Raw genomic sequence first — 20,544 nt, 5'->3', positions numbered from 1 at the left:
TACGTATTTATACAGTGTATATATATATATAATTATATGTGTGTACATATTTATTTACGTATTTATACAGTGTATATATATATATAATTATATGTGTGTACATATTTATTTACGTATTTATACAGTGTATATATATATATAATTATATGTGTGTACATATTTATTTACGTATTTATACAGTGTATATATATATATAATTATATGTGTGTACATATTTATTTACGTATTTATACAGTGTATATATATATATAATTATATGTGTGTACATATTTATTTACGTATTTATACAGTGTATATATATATATAATTATATGTGTGTACATATTTATTTACGTATTTATACAGTGTATATATATATATAATTATATGTGTGTACATATTTATTTACGTATTTATACAGTGTATATATATATATAATTATATGTGTGTACATATTTATTTACGTATTTATACAGTGTATATATATATATAATTATATGTGTGTACATATTTATTTACGTATTTATACAGTGTATATATATATATAATTATATGTGTGTACATATTTATTTACGTATTTATACAGTGTATATATATATATATATATATATATATATACAGTATATATATATATATATATATATATATATATATATATATATATATATATATATATATATATATATATATATATATATATATATATATATATATATATATATATATATAAATAAGGAAGATGGTAGTAGCACTCCTGGTGCAGCTGTAGGGCCCAAACTGGCCTTCGGTGCCTTGGGTGCACTCCAAATGTAGATACAAAACAGTTGAAGAAGGAGTCACTCACAGGGTCTTGTATCCAGAAATACTGATGTATATATTGACGTTTCGAGATCACCCCCGTTTTCAAAATAAGCATACAAAGTTACAAAAACTTACCCTCCTATATACCCCTGCTAATCTACCACCGCTGGCCGTCAATCACGATCGCAAACCGGAAGTTGCACAGTGTCACGTGATGTAAAAGTCACACGTGTTACCATGGCAACCGGCCGCTAAGCAGCTATTGACTAGTGTAGTTTAAAAACAATATGAGCTGTTAAACTTCCTTAGTAATACCAGGAGCAATCATTTGACTTACTAGAGTCTTGTCTTATGAGATATCTCGCTAATATTTAGAATCAATCAACAATGTGATGACGTCTCGCTGTTAAAACATATGTTATCAACAGTACACAACATGGTCATTGTTACAGAAAGAACTATTATGACACTATACTCATAAAGGGCCGAGTATCAAGCAACAAGTATGCAACATAAATAAAACCATATGTGAAATAATATATGAAATAATATAATATAATTAGGGCATATTTACACTGGAAGTGCCTATAATTGACAAGGTATAATGCATTGACCAACCCGTGATACAGACATGAGTTAATAAGCTAAATGCCGTCTGCTACTGGAAGGGAAAGCTTAAATTAGATGAATGGGTTGGTACAGGTGTAGACACTTGTCTATTATGATTAAGTATACAGGTTAGACGTGGCCACTAGTACTCCAAGAAAAGTAATGTCACTAGTTGGGGGCTTCTCATATGTCAGAGGTGATTACAGCAACAATGTCATAACGTCTCAAATAAATTTAAGTCAGATCAGACATGATAAAATGTTACTACCCTCTATTTGGATATACAATATAAACAAAGCATGAGAATAAAAAGTGTTACAAAAATAATATCAAAGTAATCCAAAAGTAATAGTACAGGAATGCTAACACTAATTTAATCCGTGTGTAGATACTTCAGTTCATAATACACATGGTGAAATAAAATAAACAATCTATATGGCCCATGTAAGATGTATCCTAAATAAGAAAAGTAATTAATTGATAATTAGTAGGGAATGTACATCTGCATTAGTGATTCATGTAATACAAATACCAGAATGAGGACACTATAGGCAACAATGCCAGTCCAGGTGTACGTTAAGACCCCTAGGGGTCATAGTTCCCAAATCAAAAATCCACCTTGCCTCCCTTTGCAAGAGGGTTTTAGCCCTATCACCACCTCTGGTGGGGGGAGGGACGTGGTCAATGATAATGTACTTGATATCGGTAAGCATAAGGCCTACTTCAACAAAATGTCTAGCCACAGCCTGATCAGAAGTTCCCTTATCCAGGGCTGCCCGTATGGCTGAACGGTGGTTGGCCATTCTAGTTCGAAGGTCGTCCACCATTTTGCCCACATACAATTTTTCCGAAAACGCAGTGGAGCAGGTAGACTATGAATTTTGTGGTGCAGGTCACTCTATGTCGAATCTTGAATTTCTTAGTGGAGTATGGATGGCTAAAGTAATTTCCTGTGGTGAATCCACCACAGGTAGTACACCCTAAACAACAGAAAAAGCCTGGTTTTGTTTTAAGCCAGGTTCCTTTGTTGTAGCAGTTTGTGGGATCCGTTTTGATGAGCTGATCTCTGAGTGAGTGAGCCCTGCAGTATCCAGTCCTGGGTGGCAACATATTCTTAAAGGGTAGATCCCTGTCTGTAGTGAGTAGGTTCCAATTGTTGCGTATCTGCGATGCCTTCTTTTCCCATCGTGTAGGTTGTAGTAAATGTTAGCTTGTTTTCTTTTTCTCTACTTTTAGTATCATAGAGTAATTCCCGTTGGGTATCTCTCATTGTCGCTTCTCTACTGCTTTTTAGGATCCTGCTGTGGTAGCACCTCTAAGATTTTTGTCTCCATTTCAGCCATTTGTGTGTCCCTACGTTCTTTGTTGGTGTTTCTTTAGGTTAGGAGGGTGGCAGCTTGAGGCACATAGGATCGAATTCTTATCCGTAGGTTTGCTGAAGAGGGAGGTGATCAAGGTTTCCCCCTGTCGGAAGATTCTTATTTCCAAGAAGTCCACTGTTTCTTTATTGTACGTGATTTTGAATTTCACAGTAGGGTGGACTCTGTTCAATTCTTCAAACCACTGTAATAGTTCTTCTTCAGTGCCCTTCCATAGCATAAACAGGTCATCTATATACCTTTTGAATAGATGTATCCTAGGGTCATGGAATAATTCTGTGCCACTATTCTCTAATTCGGCCATAAACAGGTTGGCATATGATGGGGCCATATTTGACCCCATTGACGTCCCAGCTATTTGTAAGTAGAATGTGCGCTCGAAGCGAAAGTAATTTAGTTCCAGACACATTCTCAACATCTCGCAGACAGCTTCTGCTGGGGGCTGATCTAGCCAGTTGTCTCCTAGTAGCTGCTATTCCCACTTGATGTGGTATGACTGTGTATAAGCTGATCACATCTAGTGTGACCAGCAGGACTTCTTCAGTCAATGGGGGTAGCTCCAGTAGTAGTCTAATCATAGCAGCTGAGTCTAAAAGTAGAGAAAAAGAAAACAAGCTGACATTTACCACAACCTACACAATGGGAAAATAAGGCATCATAGATACTCTGCGCAACAATTGGAACCTACTCACTACAGACAGGGATCTACCCTTTAAGAATATGTTGCCACCCAGGATTGGATACCGCAGGGCTCACTCACTCAGAGATCAGCTCATTAAAACGGATCCCATAAACTGCTACAACAAAGGAACCTGGCTGAAAACAAAACCAGGCTGTTTCCGTTGTTTGGGGTGTACTACCTGTGGTGGACTCACCACAGAAATTACTTTAGCCATCCATACTCGACATAGACTGACCTGCACCACAAAATTCATAGTCTACCTGCTCCACTGAGTTTGGGGAAAATTTTATGTGGGCAAAACGGTGGACGACCTTCGAACTAGAATGGCCAACCACCGTTCAGCCATACGGGTAGCCCTGGATAAGGGAACTTCTGATCAGCCTGTGGCTAGACATTTTGTTGAAGCAGGCCCTATGGTTACCAATCTCAAGTACATTATCATTGACCACGTCCCTCCTCCCACCAGAGGTGATGATAGGGCTAAAACCCTCTTGCAAAGGGAGGCGAGGTGGATTTTTGATTTGGGAACTATGACCCCTAGGGGTCTTAACGTACACCTGGACTGGCATTGTTGCCTATAGAGTCCTCACTCTGGTATTTGTATTACATGAATCACTAATGCAGATGTACATTCCCTACGTATTATCAATTATTTACTTTTCTTATGTAGGATACATCTTACATGGGCCATATAGATTGTTTATTTTATTTCACCATGTGTATTATGAACCGAAGTATCTACACACAGATTAAATTAGTGTTAGCATTACTTTTGGATTACTTTGATATTATTTTGTAACATTTTTTATTCTCATGCTTTGTTTATATTGTATATCCAAATAGAGGGTAGTAACATTGTATCATGTCTGAACTGACTTAAATTTATTTGAGACATTATGACATTATTGCTGTAATCACCTCCGACATATGAGAAGCCCCCAACTAGTGACATTACTCTTCTTGGAGTACTAGTGGCCATGTATAACCTGTACACTTAATCATAATAGACAAGTGTCTACACCTGTACCAACCCATTCATCTAATTTGAGCCTTCCCTTCTAGTAGCAGACGACATTTAGCTTATTAACTCATGTCTGTATCACGGGTTGGTCAATGCATTATACCTTGTCAATTATAGGCACTTCCAGTGTAAATATGCCCTAATTATATTATTTTATTTCATATATTATTTCACATATGGTTTTATTTATGTTGCATACTTGTTGCTTGATACTCGGCCCTTTATGAGTATAGTGTCATAATAGTTCTTTCTGTAACAATGACCATGTTGTGTACTGTTGATAACATATGTTTTAACAGCGAGACGTCATCACATTGTTGATTGATTCTAAATATTAGCAAGATATCTCATCAGACACAGACTCTAGTAAGACAAATGATTGCTCCTGGTATTACTAAGGAACTTTAACAGCTCATATTGTTTTTAAACTACACTACAAGACCCTCTAAGTGACTCCTTCTTCAACTGTTTTATATATACAGTATATATATATATATATATATATATATATTTATTTACAAACATATGTATACATATGAATATATAAATACATATATAGACACATATATAGACACACACACACACACACACACATATATATATACATATATATATATATATATATATATATATATATATATATATATATATATATATATATATATATATATATATAATTGAGACAAAAGATGTCTTGGCTCTGTGTGTTCCATAAAAATGTAAATTTAATGAAATTCCACAATTAAAACCATAAATGCACAAGCAGTACATCAGCAGTAGCCACCGCTGCAGGCAAGCATAGGTGATAAAGACAGCTGGGCTATAGTGCAGCAGACATGTTTTGTGCCTTCCGGCACTTGTTCACTGCTCACAGGTGTTCCAGTCTTCTCTCCCTAAATAGGTATTTTTCTTAAAGGTATACATACACATTTATGTAGTCTCCATTTTAACCTATATACTTATCTCTCTACATAATTGTTTAATTCATGTAGAACATAGTGTATAATACATAACATCATAGTAATTAAAAATCGTAGATGATAGATATTAATGTGTTCTAATTTAAGTTGTTAATGAATTACTATTACATATATATTATCATATGTAGTACACATTACTATGTTATAATCCGAGCCCTAGACACACCAATCAATGTCTCTCCTAAAATTCAGACCATGGGGAATACTTGTATTTAAGGTGAAAATCCAAAATATTTCTCTTATGCCTAATTTGGCCTCTCTGTTTCCACCTCTTTTCCACATTGGTACATGGTCTATGGCCTGTACACTTAATAAATTAGAATCTGAGTTGTGGAATTCTCTAAAGTATCTTGCAATGGGGGTATCAGACTCAATGTCCTCAATAGATCTAATATGCGCTAGAAACCTATCTTTTAGGGATCTCTTAGTTTTTCCCACATACTTCTTAGTGCACCCCCTATAGGTCAATAAGTATATTACATGTGTAGTATTACAGTTCATGCTAAAATCAATTCTGTGGGTTTTTTGTGTATATGAGGACATACAACTGTCTCCCTCAGAAACATAGTTACAGGTCTTACATATGTTTCTTCTACATTTGAAAAAAAAAAAACACTACACACTATAAAAAGATCTTGACAAATATAGTGAAGAATGCAAGATACAATAATGTTATCAATCAGACAACAGAAGAAATGTTAATCCCTGAACAACCTGTTACACCTGTGTTTCACTATTTTCCCAAGATCCATAAAGATAGTTATAATCCACCAGGGCATCCAATAATTGCAGGAATAAATTCCCTTAATGAACCCCTTTCAGATCTGGTTGACAGTTTTTTACAACCTTTGGTTAAAGATCTCCCCAGTTTTATCCAAGACACTACATCACTTTTATTAAAACTAGGTCAAATTGAATAGAAATCGTCTTATCGATTCTTAGTGGTAGATATGGTATCATTATATACTACTATTTCTCATGAAAAGGGACTGCAGGCTATTGATTATTTCCTAGAACATCATAGTAATTATGATATTACAACAAAACACTTTTTACTTACATCAATTGAATATCTACTCACGCACAATTTTTTCATGTTCGAGGGGGGTTTCTATCTCCAGGGACGTGGAACTGCTATGGGGGCAAAATTTGCCCCCTGTTACGCCAATCTCTTTATGGGATGGTGGGAGCGGTTCCACGTCCTTGGAGATGGGAACCCCCTTCGGAAGAACATAATTTTCTATGCAAGATTTATAGATGACCTCATCTTTATCATTGATAGTGAGGAACAGGAAGTGACCACTTTTTGTGACTATTTAAATCAAAACAACAGTGGCATTAAATTGGTAGGAGAACAGAATCAGAATACCATCTGTTTCTTAGATATAATGATAACTGGTAATGAAAATGGAAGCATTGAAACTGATAATATAATATAATATAAATCATGTCACCCTAGACATACCATACAGGGAATACCGAAAGGCCAATACATAAGGGCTAAACAAAACTGCACTACTGAAGATACATATAAAAAACAGGCAGATATAATTACCACTCGCCTCAAAGAAAGGGGCTATGACCCTAAGATATTGGAGAGAGCACGAAAAGAGGTAGATAGTTTACCAAGAGAGGATTTACTAAAATATCGGAATAGACGTGGAAATAAGAAAGTAATGGGTGACCTGCAGAAACCTAAATTTATAACTAAATATAGTCTAGAATATAGAGAAATATGTAATATTATAAGAGAATGTATTCCTATTCTTTATACAGATCCAGGACTGAAACAAATTGTACAAAGTGGATGTGAATTCATATCCAGGAAAGGTAAATCAATAGGGAATTTTGTATCTCCCTCAGATTGCTCAGTAAAATCTAATAGTTGTTGGCTTAAAAAAAGAAGTTTTTTTTCAAATGTAGAAGAAACATATGTAAGACCTGTAACTATGTTTCCGAGGGAGACAGTTGTGTGTCTTCATATACACAAAAAAAACCCACAGAATTAATTTTAGCATGAACTGTAATACTACACATGTAATATACTTATTGACCTGTAGGGGTGCTCTAAGCAGTATGTGGGAAAAACTAAGAGATCCCTAAAAGATAGGTTTCTAGCGCATATTAGATCTATTGAGGACATTGAGTCTGATACCCCCATTGCAAGACACTTTAGAGAATTCCACAACTCAGATTCTAATTTATTAAGTGTACAGGCCATAGACCATGTACCAATGTTGAAAAGAGGTGGAAACAGAGAGGCCAAATTAGGCATAAGAGAAATATTTTGGATTTTCATCTTAAATACAAGTATTCCCCATGGTCTGAATTTTAGGAGAGACATTGATCTGTGTGTCTAGGGCCCGGATTATAACATAGTAATGTGTACTACATATGATAATATATATGTAATAGTAATTCATTAACAACTTAAATTAGAACACATTAATATCTATAATCTATGATTTTTAATAACTATGATGGTTATGTATTATACACTATGTGTTACATGAATTAAACAATTATGTAGAGAGATAAGTATATAGGTTAAAATGGAGACTACATAAATGTGTATGTATACCTTTAAGAAAAATACCTATTTAGGGAGAGAAGACTGGGACACCTGTGAGCAGTGAACAAGTGCCGGAAGGCACGAAACATGTCTGCTGCACTATAGCCCAGCTGTCTTCATCACCTATGCTTGTCTGCAGCGATGGCTACTTCTGATGTACTGCTTGTGCATTTATGATTTTAATTGTGGAACTTCAATACATTTACATTTTTATGGAACACAGAGAGCCAGGACATCTTTTGTCTCAATTTTGTATATTTTCAGCGCTGTGGACGATAGCGCTGTTTCCTGGCATGTGTGACCGTAATTGGGACGTGTGACGTCAACCCACGCTCCGTGGTGCCGTAGGAACAGGAAGTGGGTAAGGCAGAGCGCATCGCTTGAATCTGTTCAATATATATATATATATATATATATATATATATATATATATATATATATATATATATATATATATATATATAATTGCATTGGATCTATTTGCAGTCAAGTAGCTGAAAACATTTAAAAACATATTAATGCAATATTTATTTTTAATAAAGTGTTTTACTGTGTTTGTACTGTAAGTATTTAATATATCATTGGGATTTTTACATAGGGGGATATGTATATATTTATGAATAGATATTCATATATATAGGGGCCTATTTATCAAATGTCTGTCCGACATGATCCGATCAGCGGATCATGTATGACAGACATCGCTGAATGCGGACAGCAATACGCTCTCCGCATTCAGCATTGCACCAGCAGTTCTTGTGAACTGCTGGTTCAATGCTGCCCCCTGCAGATTCGCGGCCAATCAGCCGCTAGCAGGGGGCGTCAATCAGCCCGATCATATTTGATCGGGTCAATTTCCGGCGATCTCTGTCCGCCTCCTCCGAGTAGTCTTTAGACCGCTGCTTCTGGCGAGCCTCATAATCTTATATATATACAGTATATATAGGTATAAATATATATATTACCAAAAAAACACCAGAATATAGAAATATGTATTTATGAATAAATAGAACATATTCTATCGTGGAATACGCTAAAGTGGTCGTAATATTCAAAGTTCAGCTTGTCAGTTTAGCGGATGAGCAAAAACTTTTTACATTCAACTTGTAATATGCACGCTACCTGACACTAGCAGAAAGCCTCCATCTAGCTAAATTAACAAGCGAACGGGAGCACAAATTACCGCTTCACTTACAGGGGGATATTTATCAAAGCATCAACTATGATTTGAACAGCCAATAAAATTTCAGTAGCTCTCATCCTATTGGCTGATTTAAACAGCCAATAGGATTTCAGAAGCTCACCTTCTATTGGCTGATTTGATTTTAACACTCAAATCAGCCAATAGGAATGCAAGGGACGCCAGCTTGATTCGCGTCCCTTGCATTGAAGCTTCAGTTTACGGCGGCGCCCGTAAGAAGAGGAGCTCCACATCGGATGGCTTCAGGATGGACCTGCTCTGCGCCGCAGGGAGGAAGATAGAAGATGCCGCTTGGATGAAGACTTCTTCCGCCTGGATGGATGAAGACATCGCCGCCTGGATGAAGACTTCTTCCGTCTGGATGACTTCAGAACTGTAAGTGGATCTTCGGGGGTTAGTGTTAGGATTTTTTAAAATGTTTTGGGTGGGTTTTTATTTCAGATTAGGGTTTGGGCTTGTAAAATGCTAAATGCCCTTTTAAGGGCAATGCCCATCCAAATGCCCTTTTCAGAGCAATGGGTAGCTTAGTTTTTTTTTAGAGTTAGGGTTTTTATTTGGGGGGGTTGGTTGGGTGGTGGGTTTTACTGTTGGGGGGTGTTTGTATTTTTTTTTACAGGTAAAAGAGCAGATATCTTTGGGGCAATGCCCCACAAAAGGCCCTTTAAGGGCCTTTGGTAGTTTATTGTAGGCTAGGGTTTTTTTTATTTTGGGGGGGCTTTTTTATTTTGATAGGGCTATCTGATTAGGTGTAAAAAAATTATTTTGGAAAATTTCATTTGTTATTTTTCATAATTTAGTGTTTGTTATTTTTTGTAACTTAGTGGGTTTTTTTTTGGTAATTTAGGACTTTGTAATAATGTTTAATTGTATATTTAAATAATTTTAGTAGTATTAGGTATTTTAATATGTAATTTAGTTTATTTAATTGGTAGTTTAATTTAATTTTAGTATAATAGTTAGGGTAGGTTATAGTTTAAATTAGTTTATTTGAATTCTTCAGGTAAGTTTTAATTTATATTAAGATAGGGATCTTGTAATTTTAATTTAAAGTTAAGGGGTTGTTAGGTTTAGGGGTTAATAGCTTAATTTAGTTTTTGGTGATGTTGGGGGCTGACAGTTTAGGGGTTAATAGGTTTAGTTAGTGGTGGTAATGTGGGAGGCCAGAGGTTTAGGGGTTAATACGTTTATTTAGTGGTGGCGGTGTCGGGGAGCAGAGGGATAGGGGTTAATACATTTTATTTGTGTCAGCGATGTTGGGGGCGGCAGATTAGGGGTGTTTAGACTCTGGGTTTATGTTAGGGTGTTAGGTGTAAACATAATTTTTTTTCAACCATAGAAAGGGCTATCTGATTAGGTGTAAAAAAATGATTTTGGATAATTTCATTTGTTATTTTTCGTAATTTAGTGTTTGTTATTTTTTGTAACTTAGTGTTTTTTTGTGGTAATTTAGGACTTTGTAATAATGTTTAATTGTATATTTAAATAATTTTAGTAGTGTTAGCTATTTTAATATGTAATTTAGTTTATTTAATTGGTAGTTTAATTTAATTTTAGTATAATAGTTAGGGTAGGTTATAGTTTAAATTAGTTTATTTGAATTATTCAGGTAAGTTTTAATTTATATTAAGATAGGGATCTTGTAATTTTAATTTAAAGTTAAGGGGTTGTTAGGTTTAGGGGTTAATAGCTTAATTTAGTTTTTGGCGATGTTGGGGGCTGACAGTTTAGGGGTTAATAGGTTTAGTTAGTGGTGGTGCTGTGGGAGGCCAGAGGTTTAGGGGTTAATACGTTTATTTAGTGGTGGCGGTGGCGGGGAGCAGAGGGATAGGAGTTAATACATTTTATTTGTGTCAGCGATGTTGGGGGCGGCAGATTAGGGGTGTTTAGACTCTGGGTTTATGTTAGGGTGTTAGGTGTAAACATAACTTTTTTTCAACCATAGAAAACAATGGGGTTTGCTTCATTCTCTTGCAGAATCGAAAATAAGCTTTTGTTGCTTTCATACTCCTATTGATTTCTATGGCATCCGCGGCCTCAAAGGTGGCGGTTTGAAAACCAGTTACGATGCATAGGAATAGACGCGAGCATACCTGTTAGAAGTTTGATAAATTGGAAAAATAGAGCATCTGTAGTAACGGAAGCATCGATCTGCGTCGGATTGAGATTGCGGGATCGTATGTTATGTCACAAATTTCAACATTTGCCGATCTTGACGCTTTGATAACTAGGTCGGATCAATCTCGCAACAATTACGATGACGAATTCAAGCATATTTTTGGTTGACGCTTTCATAAATAGGCCCCATAATCTAGCCCATAATAAGTTACAAAAGGAAAAATATATAGTAAATGCCAAAAAAAACAAATAAATGCTTTTGCTGTGAAAAAAACTGGACTATGTCAATTCTGGCACTTTTTGAGATAATTAGATGAACCTCAGCTACAGTGATAGGATAGGTTTCCTTACTTAAGAAAGGTTACATTATGATTAACATTCCCCTTTTAATAAGCAATATACTGACAGTGCTTGTTTTCTAGGGGTAAAATAATGTAAAAAGTAAAGTTTCACTCTGGTACATCTACAAAAGGTGAGTATTGTGTGTGAGAAATTTGTATGCACGAAAATATAGCACATTAAAGGGACATGAAACCCCAAAATTTCCTTTCATGATTTAGGTAGAACCTACAATTTTAAACAACTTTCCAGTTTACTTCTATTATCAAATTTGTTTCATTCCCTTGGTATTACTGAACACGTTGGTGAGCCAATGACAATCATTATATATATGCAGCCACCAATCAGCAGCTAGAACCTAGGGTATTCACTGCTCCTGAGCTTACCTAGATAAACCTTTCAGCAAATGATAACAAGAGAAGGAAACAAATTAAATCCACTATTCGACTATTTTGTGCAAGCACAAAATAAGTGTCCCAAACAATGCAGTTACACGGTGCTCCCAAATTATGTCGACATTTATCAAAATGTCGACAGCGTATGGTGTCGGCATTTAGCGATGTTGGGCGGATATAATTTTTACTGTCCTTTTAACATTACTAAAAAGATCACATGCATACATACTAGATGCTGAGCTGTTTGGTCACCTTCTCCTCCATACTAACAAGGCATGAACATTTTGGTCTTAGGAAGATACGTATGTAGGTAAGGTAAACTAGTTTTTCTGTCACAAATCCTGTTTTAGTGCCTTCACAAAAGTGCATTAAAATAATTCTGTCACTCCCATCTCACTTTAATCAAAAAATCCTTTAGGATTTTCTGGCAGAATTATAAACTTTATAAATAAATAAAAAAGGTTACCTGATTTACAAATTCTGTACTTGTATCACATCGGTTTTTGTGAATCTTTAGAACGCTTGAGATTCCTATAAGAATTCCATTCTTTGTTTCAAAAAAAGTACCTTGCAGTGGGACATCATGCACAAAGGTCTGTGAGGAACAATAAAAGGACAATAAAGTTATTTTTCATGCATCACTAATTATTCAATCAATTGCCAAAGACCTGCAAACAAAAGCACTAATTATTCTCTCCATTGCTAAAGACCTACAAACAAAAGCACTAATTATTATCTCCATTGCTAAAGACCTACAAACAAAAGCACTAATTATTCTCTCCATTGCTAAAGACCTACAAACAAAAGCACTAATTATTATCTCCATTGCTAAAGACCTACAAACAAAAGCACTAATTATTCTCTCCATTGCTAAAGACCTACAAACAAAAGCACTAATTATTCTCTCCATGGCTAAAGACCTGCAAACAAAAGCACTAATTATTCTCTCCATTGCTAAAGACTTACAAACAAAAGCACTAATTATTCTCTCCATTGCTAAAGACCTACAAACAAAAGCACTAATTATTCTCTCCATTGCTAAAGACCTACAAACAAAAGCTCATGTTTGTATCAACCAATGAATTGGAAGCATGTAGGCGTATCAGGGTAGGCATATCAGGGTTTTGCACTCCAGCCTCTTTGGGGGTGAGAAAACACTTAGATTTTCATAGTTAAATTACTGGAAAAGTGGGCAAAAGTTATAATAAACATGCATTATATGTTTGTTTCTTGACTGTGTATAATAAAACATTTTAAGCAAATTACAAGTAGCACGCAAATGCTAGCGTGGGGGGCGATAAGTAGTATCACTGGGCCGCTGTAAAATTAGAGCGTAGCTTGATATTATTGATAATTGATAAAATCGTTACCATGCTGTAATACACCGTGCTCACAATGTAATATATAGTGAGCATGACATATTAAAGCAAATCCACTATTCAGCTGCAAGCACAAAATAAGTGTCCCAAACAATGCAGTAACATGGTGCTCATAAATTAACTATTTTGTGCACAAAATGTAACTGCGTAATGAGGGCCCAGTCTCCTCCTCCCTATGGCGTGTGTGGCGTTGCGTACCGAGAGTTGCGTACCAAGAGAAGTGTCAACGTACTGCACAGAGGAATGTTATTTGAGGAAATGGCTGGGATGAGTAAAAACCCCCTTGAGTACATGGTGAACAACTAGTGTAGTTTGGCAGCATGATGGTATTTTCAGCAATTAAAAAAACAACGTTTTTTGCAAACAGGTGTAGGAGATGTTATAGACACAAATTATTGACATGAAAGGTACATGATGATCCTTGTAAGATTTACTGAAGTCAAACTATCAGTTACCAAATTCAAGTAATTCTTCTCACACTCTATGGGGTCAATTTATTAATGTGTGAGCGGACATGATATGATGTAGCGTACCATGTCCGCTGCACATCGATAAATGCCGACAGCATACTCTGTCGGCATTTATCATTGCACCAGCAGTTCACAAGAATGCAATGCCGCCCCCTGCAGATTCGCAGCCAATCGGCCACTAGCAGGGGGTGTCAATCAACCCGATCGTATTTGATCGGGTTGATTTCTTTCCGCCACCTCAGAGCAGGCGGACAGGTTATGGAGCAGGGGCTTGATAAATTGACCCCCAAGTACGTAATGCCCACGCACGCCTAAGGGAGGAGAATGAGACCCTCATTACAGTTACATCATGTGCACTAAATAGTTAATTCATGCACGTGATGTAAATGCATTGTTTGGGGCACTTACAAAATAGTGGACACACTTTAATATTTTGTGCTCACAATGTTTTACAGTGTGGTAACAATTTTCTTTTTATGTAATACCGGTGGGGCTTCAAATAAATATTCATCATACATGTAGATACCAGCCTCCAAATCTTTAAAAGACCTTTATTGTTTCATAGTTGGGTCCAAACAGAAAATACAATGTTTCAAGACTACAATAGGCCCTTAGTCATATATCATATGTTTTTAGTTAGAAACCTCAAGAACAAAATAGTAGATTATAATCTGAAAATTTGCCTTTTTAAATAAATGTTGCTATCTTTATATGCTATCTTCCAATCTCTGTAAAATCATGTATTTGATTATATTAAAGGGACATGATTTACACAGAGCACACAATTATATTATCCTTGCACTTTGATTTTTTTTTTATTTCGTGAAAATTATGTAAAAAATATAACAAAGCTTACAAAGATGTAAAAATTGGAGTATCACAAGAAGTAGGTGTGATAATAGAGGCAATTAGTTTAATTTTTGCAGTAAATTGTCTATTGCCTCAAGTCCATAAACAGGAGGAGTATCCTTGAGCATATTCCAGTATTCTTCTGAGGAAGTTTTCGTCTGAGGAACCTTCAATGTCGCTGACTTCCAATGATCGCTATAGATCTTTTTGTGAATTATGCAATGAAGAAACTGTCCAATTATACCATCTAGGCATTTATACATATTACGAAATAAAGGTATTTTGTTATAAATAAAATAAACTTTCCTATTCAAAGTGTGTGTCCCTGTGTTCATTCTGTTAAATCTGCTTGGAAGATATATAATGTGTCGGCAGTGTGAAAGAGATGAAAAATAGAAATAGTAGAGTGGAATTTCATCTTCAGTAACAAGAAATAAAAAAAAATAAAAAAAGATGGGAGGGGGAGGGCAATGAGGCTGTTCGGTGCGATGCATCTATTTAAAGACAAACTAGAATCGGGTGCGAATGGAATGAATTAATGCCTAGCCCTCACTAGAATGGGAATGCTTCCAGACCTCAAGAATTAATTCATGGATGTCTATTGTTCCTGCTTCGATATGATGAAATCTTTCCAATTGTAAAACATTTTCTAAATTGACTTTGTTTTATTATAAGGTGTTTTTTTAAATATTGTAAATGTGTTTTTAAAAGAAGATGGCTTTTTTTAACTTTATAGCCGCTACAAATTCACTCTATACTGAATGTGTTTAGTTCTAATATGCCGTAGAAAAACCTTGAAATAGAGACCAAAATTCCCATCTTCCCTAGAGCCAGATAAAGCTTTAAAAAAAGAAAATAGGGCTTTTTTCGAGGCTCTGAAAGTCCTGTTTGCGAGTCTGGCAATCAGCTGAAAACGCTGATCATGCTGAATTGCAAAGTAGCCTTTTCAAACGGAAAAAAGAGCCAAAAATGCCACTCCTGATAGATCCAGGCCTTAGTCTTCTTTCTCTAGTATACTATTTTTAATACTAGATTGAGATACTTTATATATTTGATAATATACCTGTTACCATTTTGTTTCATCTTTCGTTTTTATTATTTTGTTTTAAGCATTCTATCCCATGTTTTTATGTTTTTTACATGTTTTTAAATAATCTTGCTTTTTGTGGTTTTCAATCAGCCAGACTACTATATATATTATACAGTATTGGCAGGGTTGGCTCCAGAACGAATGAAATGGGGGGGCATTTTTTTTTCACGAGGGGGCACGTATTTAAAAAGCATGTATGAGAGTCAAAATAAGAGCAGACCTACTGTGGTAGCCCACGGGTTACATTTATCAGATCTCTGGCTGTGCAGGAGTTAGATTTGTTTATATTTCTGGAAGTGCAGCGGTTACATGTGTCATATCTCAAGGAGTATAGGGGTTACATTTATAAGATGTCTGGCAGTGCCGCAGCAGTTACATTTACCAGATTTATGGCAGTGCAGGGGTTACATTTGTCATATCTCAGGAATGTCTCCCACATATGACACAGCCAGTGGACACTGTTTGCATGTGTAGCTCTACCAATGACCCTACTAATGATCAAATAAGCTTTTACGTGACATTACTTGTACAGATATTATTAATGATATTTAACAGCACACACACAGTATATACAGTATGTATATACACACAAATTATATATATATATATACATATATACATATACACACACACATATATACACACACACAAATATATATATGTATATATATATATATATATACACACATACACACACACTGTGTGTGTGTGTATATATATATATATATATATAAAAATATAAATATACACACACACACTGTGTGTGTATATATATATATATATACACACACGGTATATATGTATATACACACACACGCACATATATATATATATATATATATATATATACATATATACACACACAAACAATATATATACACACACAGTGTGTGTATTGTGTGTATGTATGTATGTATGTATGTATGTGTGTATACATACATAAATACACATATATATACATATATATATATATATATATAATAAAACAACCTTGGGGACAAATAGGAGATGTTTTGAAACATGTAAATAATAAACATAAGGCTATTTCACTCATTGTCCCACAGCTACATTTGAAGTGTGTGTATTTGAGCACCTATAATCTGACACACATTTTACACTGATCACTGCAGATAAAGCAGGCACAATGCACACTTGTTTTGTGTGACCTGCAGTGGGGAAACCAAGGAATTCCCAATTTTCTTCTTTATCTGTGGCTGCCAGGATATAAAGCACAAAAGGGAAGGGATACTACTCCCACACACACATTGGTTATACGGCTGTGTTTTCACAAAATTACTTCTGCCTTCCCTCTCACTGACTGTTAGCTTCTCCCAGCACTTCCTGCAGAGGTCTGATGATGTCATCATCTCACTTCAGCTCTGATCTGATCATCGTCACTTTTAAAATGTAAAAAAAAAATTAAAAAAAAATAATTAAAAAAAAAAAAAAATCACTTCTTTTGCCCTGGGGGGCACAGCATTCCATTTGGGGGGGCATAGCCCCCCAATGCCCCCCCCCTTAGAGCCGACCCTGAGTATTGGGTAGATTTATTAAGCAGCAGATTCTGCCTTCTATGCTCATTGTTTCAGGTCCGCCTGAAACGGAATTTAAGAAGCACCTTTTAGGTGGCGGACTGAAATCATCCCGATCCAATACGATTGGGATGATTGACACCCCCTGCTAGCGGCCGATTGGCTGCCGGTGAGCAGGGGGCATTTCATTAGAAATGCTTGTGCAATGATAAATGCCGACGTGTATGCTGTCGGCATTTAGCAATGTCGACTGGATATGAGAATCATTTCCACTCGACATTTGTTAAATCTACCCCTATGGCCTCTATTTATCAAGCTGTCAACCGCAAATACGCTGGAATTCCGCAGTGTATTTGTGGCGAGCTTGATTCACCGTAGTTATCAAACCCTACAGACCGGCAAAAGTAGAATGTAGTGACGTAACATACGATCCGCCGGACTCAGTCCGACACAGATCGATTGTTACGTCACTACAGATGTTCCGAACGCAAATTCGGCACAATCTGACTACTTTTGGAAGTTATCAAGAAACTAGCAGGTACGCTCGCCACTTTTCCGGCCCAGCGTACCTGGTTTTCAATCCACCGCCCTGGAGGCGGCGGATGCCAAAGGAATCAATGAGAGTCTGACAGCAGCGAAAGCTCATGTTCGCTGCTGCCCGATATCCCATTGATTTCTATGGTAGTGTCTACACCTAACACCCTAACATGTACCCCAAGTCTAAACACCCCTAATCTGCCCCCCCTACACCGCCGCCACCTACATTATACTTATTAACCCCTAATCTGCCCCCCCCCCACACCGCCGCGACTAAATGAAGTGTTTAAGCCCTAAACCGCCGCTCCCGGAGCCCACCGTCACCTAAATTATACTTATTAACCCCTAATCTGCCCCCCGATACCGCCGCAACTCTAATAAATGTTAGAATGCAAGCTCAATCCTATTGGCTGATTGGATCAGCCAATAGGATTGAACTTCAATCCTATTGGCTGATTGCATCAGCCAATAGGATTTTTCCTACCTTAATTCCGATTGGCTAATAGAATTCTATCAGCCAATCGGAATTCAAGGGACGCCATCTTGGATGACGTCATTTAAAGGAATATTCATTCGTCGGGTAGTCGTCGGTCTGGATGGATGCTCCGCGTTGGATGTCTTTAAGATGGACCCGCTCCGCTCCGCTCCGGATGGATGAAGATAGAAGATGCCGTCTGGATGAAGACTTCTGCCCATCTGGAGGTCCTCTTCTGCCCGGATCGGATGAAGACTTCTGCCCCTCTGGAGGACCACTTGTGCCCGGCTGGGTCAAGACGTCTCAAGGTAGGGTGATCTTCAAGGGGGTAGTGTTAGGTTTTATTAAGGGGAGATTGGGTGGGTTTTAGAGTAGGGTTGGTTGTGTGGGTGGTGGGTTGTAATGTTGGGGGGGGTATTGTATTTTTTTTTACAGGTAAAAGAGCTGATTACTTTGGGGCAATGCCCCGCAAAAGGCCCTTTTAAGGGCTATTTGTAATTTAGTGTAGGGTGGGGATTTTTTTATTTTGGGGGGCTTTTTTATTTTATTAGGGGGATTAGATTAGGTATAATTAGTTTAAAAAACTTGTAATTATTTTATTATTTTCTGTAATTTAGTGTTTGTTTTTTTGTACTTTAGTTAATTTTATTTAATTGTAATTAATTTATTTTAATTTAGGGAATTAATTTAATGATAGTGTAGTGTTAAGCGTAATTGTAACTTAGGTTAGGTTTTATTTTACAGTTATATTTGTATTTATTTTAACTAGGTAGCTATTAAATAGTTAATAACTATTTCATAACTATTGTACCGAGTTAAAATAAATACAAACAAAGTTGCCTGTAAAATAAAAATAAAAATCCTAAAATAGCTACAATGTAACTATTAGTTATATTGTAGCTATCTTGGGGTTTATTTTATAGGTAAGTATTTAGTTTTAAATAGAATTATTTATTTTATGATAGGAATATTTATTTAGATTAATTTAAATTATATTTAAGTTAGGGGGTGTTAGGGTTAGACTTAGGTTTAGGGGTTAATAAATTTAATATAGTGGCGGTGACTTTGGGGGCGGGAGATTAGGAGTTAATAAATTTAATGTAGGTGGCGGCGGTGTAGGGGGGTCAGATTATGGGTTAATAAATTTAATGTAGGTGGCGGCAGTGTAGGGGGGTCAGATTAGGGGTTAATACATTTAATGTAGGTGGTGGCGGTGTAGGGGGGTCAGATTAGGGGTTAATACATTTAATGTAGGTGGCGGCGGTGTAGGGGGGTCAGATTAGGGGTTAATACATTTAATGTAGGTGGCGGCGGGGTCCGTGAGCGGTAGTTTAGGGGTTAAACATTTTATTTAGTTGCGGCGGGGTCCAGGAGCAGCGGTTTAGGGGTTAATACATATAATGTAGGTGGCGGTGGGCTCCGGGAGCGGCGGTTTAGGGGTTAAACACTTTTTTAGAGTTGTGGTGGCCTCCGGGAGCGGCGGTTTAGGGGTTAATAACTTTATTTAGTTGCGAGGGGCTCCGGGAGCGGCGGTATAGGGGGTAAACAGTTTAGTTTAGTGTGGGTGCTTAGTGACAGGGTACCAAGAAAGCTGCGAATAAGCCGAAGAGCAGCGAGATCGATGACTGTTAGTTAACAACAGTCCGCTGCTCATCGCTCCGTACTTGGTGCGTGGCTTTTTGACAGCTTTCTTGATAATTTTAGCGAACGTATTCAGGTCCGCGGCAGCGATTTTAGGCGAGCGTATTGGTGCCGTTGAATGCAAGAAAGTCGACGGCTTGATAAGTAGGGGCCCATGTGTTTACTAAGTAACAGTCTGGCTTCCTTTACTATTTATGTAAGCTCACTGTTTGTACCCATCCTGTACCTATGTATTCCTTGTACCTAAGTTATAGGTTCAGGCCTGAATGGTGATAACATTTTACTATTTAAACAAGATGGAAGATCTAACTGATGAAGCGCCTATCAGTGCAGGATTCTGCAATAGAGTATTACATTCAGTGTCTCCTGATGAGCTGGACTGTCCAGTAATCTGAGAGTCATCTCTTTAAATGAACACTACAGTCACAATTAAACCTTAATGATTCAGATAGAGCACATCATTTTCCAATTCATGTTTATTATCAAAATGTGCACAGT

The 20,544-nt window shown here is 36.5% G+C and overlaps 1 protein-coding gene across 1 annotated transcript in view; it reads right to left on the bottom strand.

Annotated features, from left to right (window-relative positions):
* The window catches only part of STAB1 (stabilin 1), a 1,127,460-nt gene that overhangs the window by 452,953 nt on the left and 653,963 nt on the right, over window positions 1-20,544 (bottom strand). Inside the window, exon 35 of the mRNA XM_053721023.1 lies at window positions 12,540-12,668. Coding sequence (XP_053576998.1) covers window positions 12,540-12,668 — 129 coding nt within the window. The remainder of the gene's footprint in view (window positions 1-12,539; window positions 12,669-20,544) is intronic.

This window comes from Bombina bombina, chromosome 7 (genome assembly GCF_027579735.1).
Source record: "Bombina bombina isolate aBomBom1 chromosome 7, aBomBom1.pri, whole genome shotgun sequence".
In the NCBI taxonomy this organism is placed as follows: domain Eukaryota; kingdom Metazoa; phylum Chordata; class Amphibia; order Anura; family Bombinatoridae; genus Bombina; species Bombina bombina.
The sequence above is the reverse complement of the archived record's forward strand: the minus strand, read 5'-3'. Positions and strand labels throughout refer to the sequence as shown.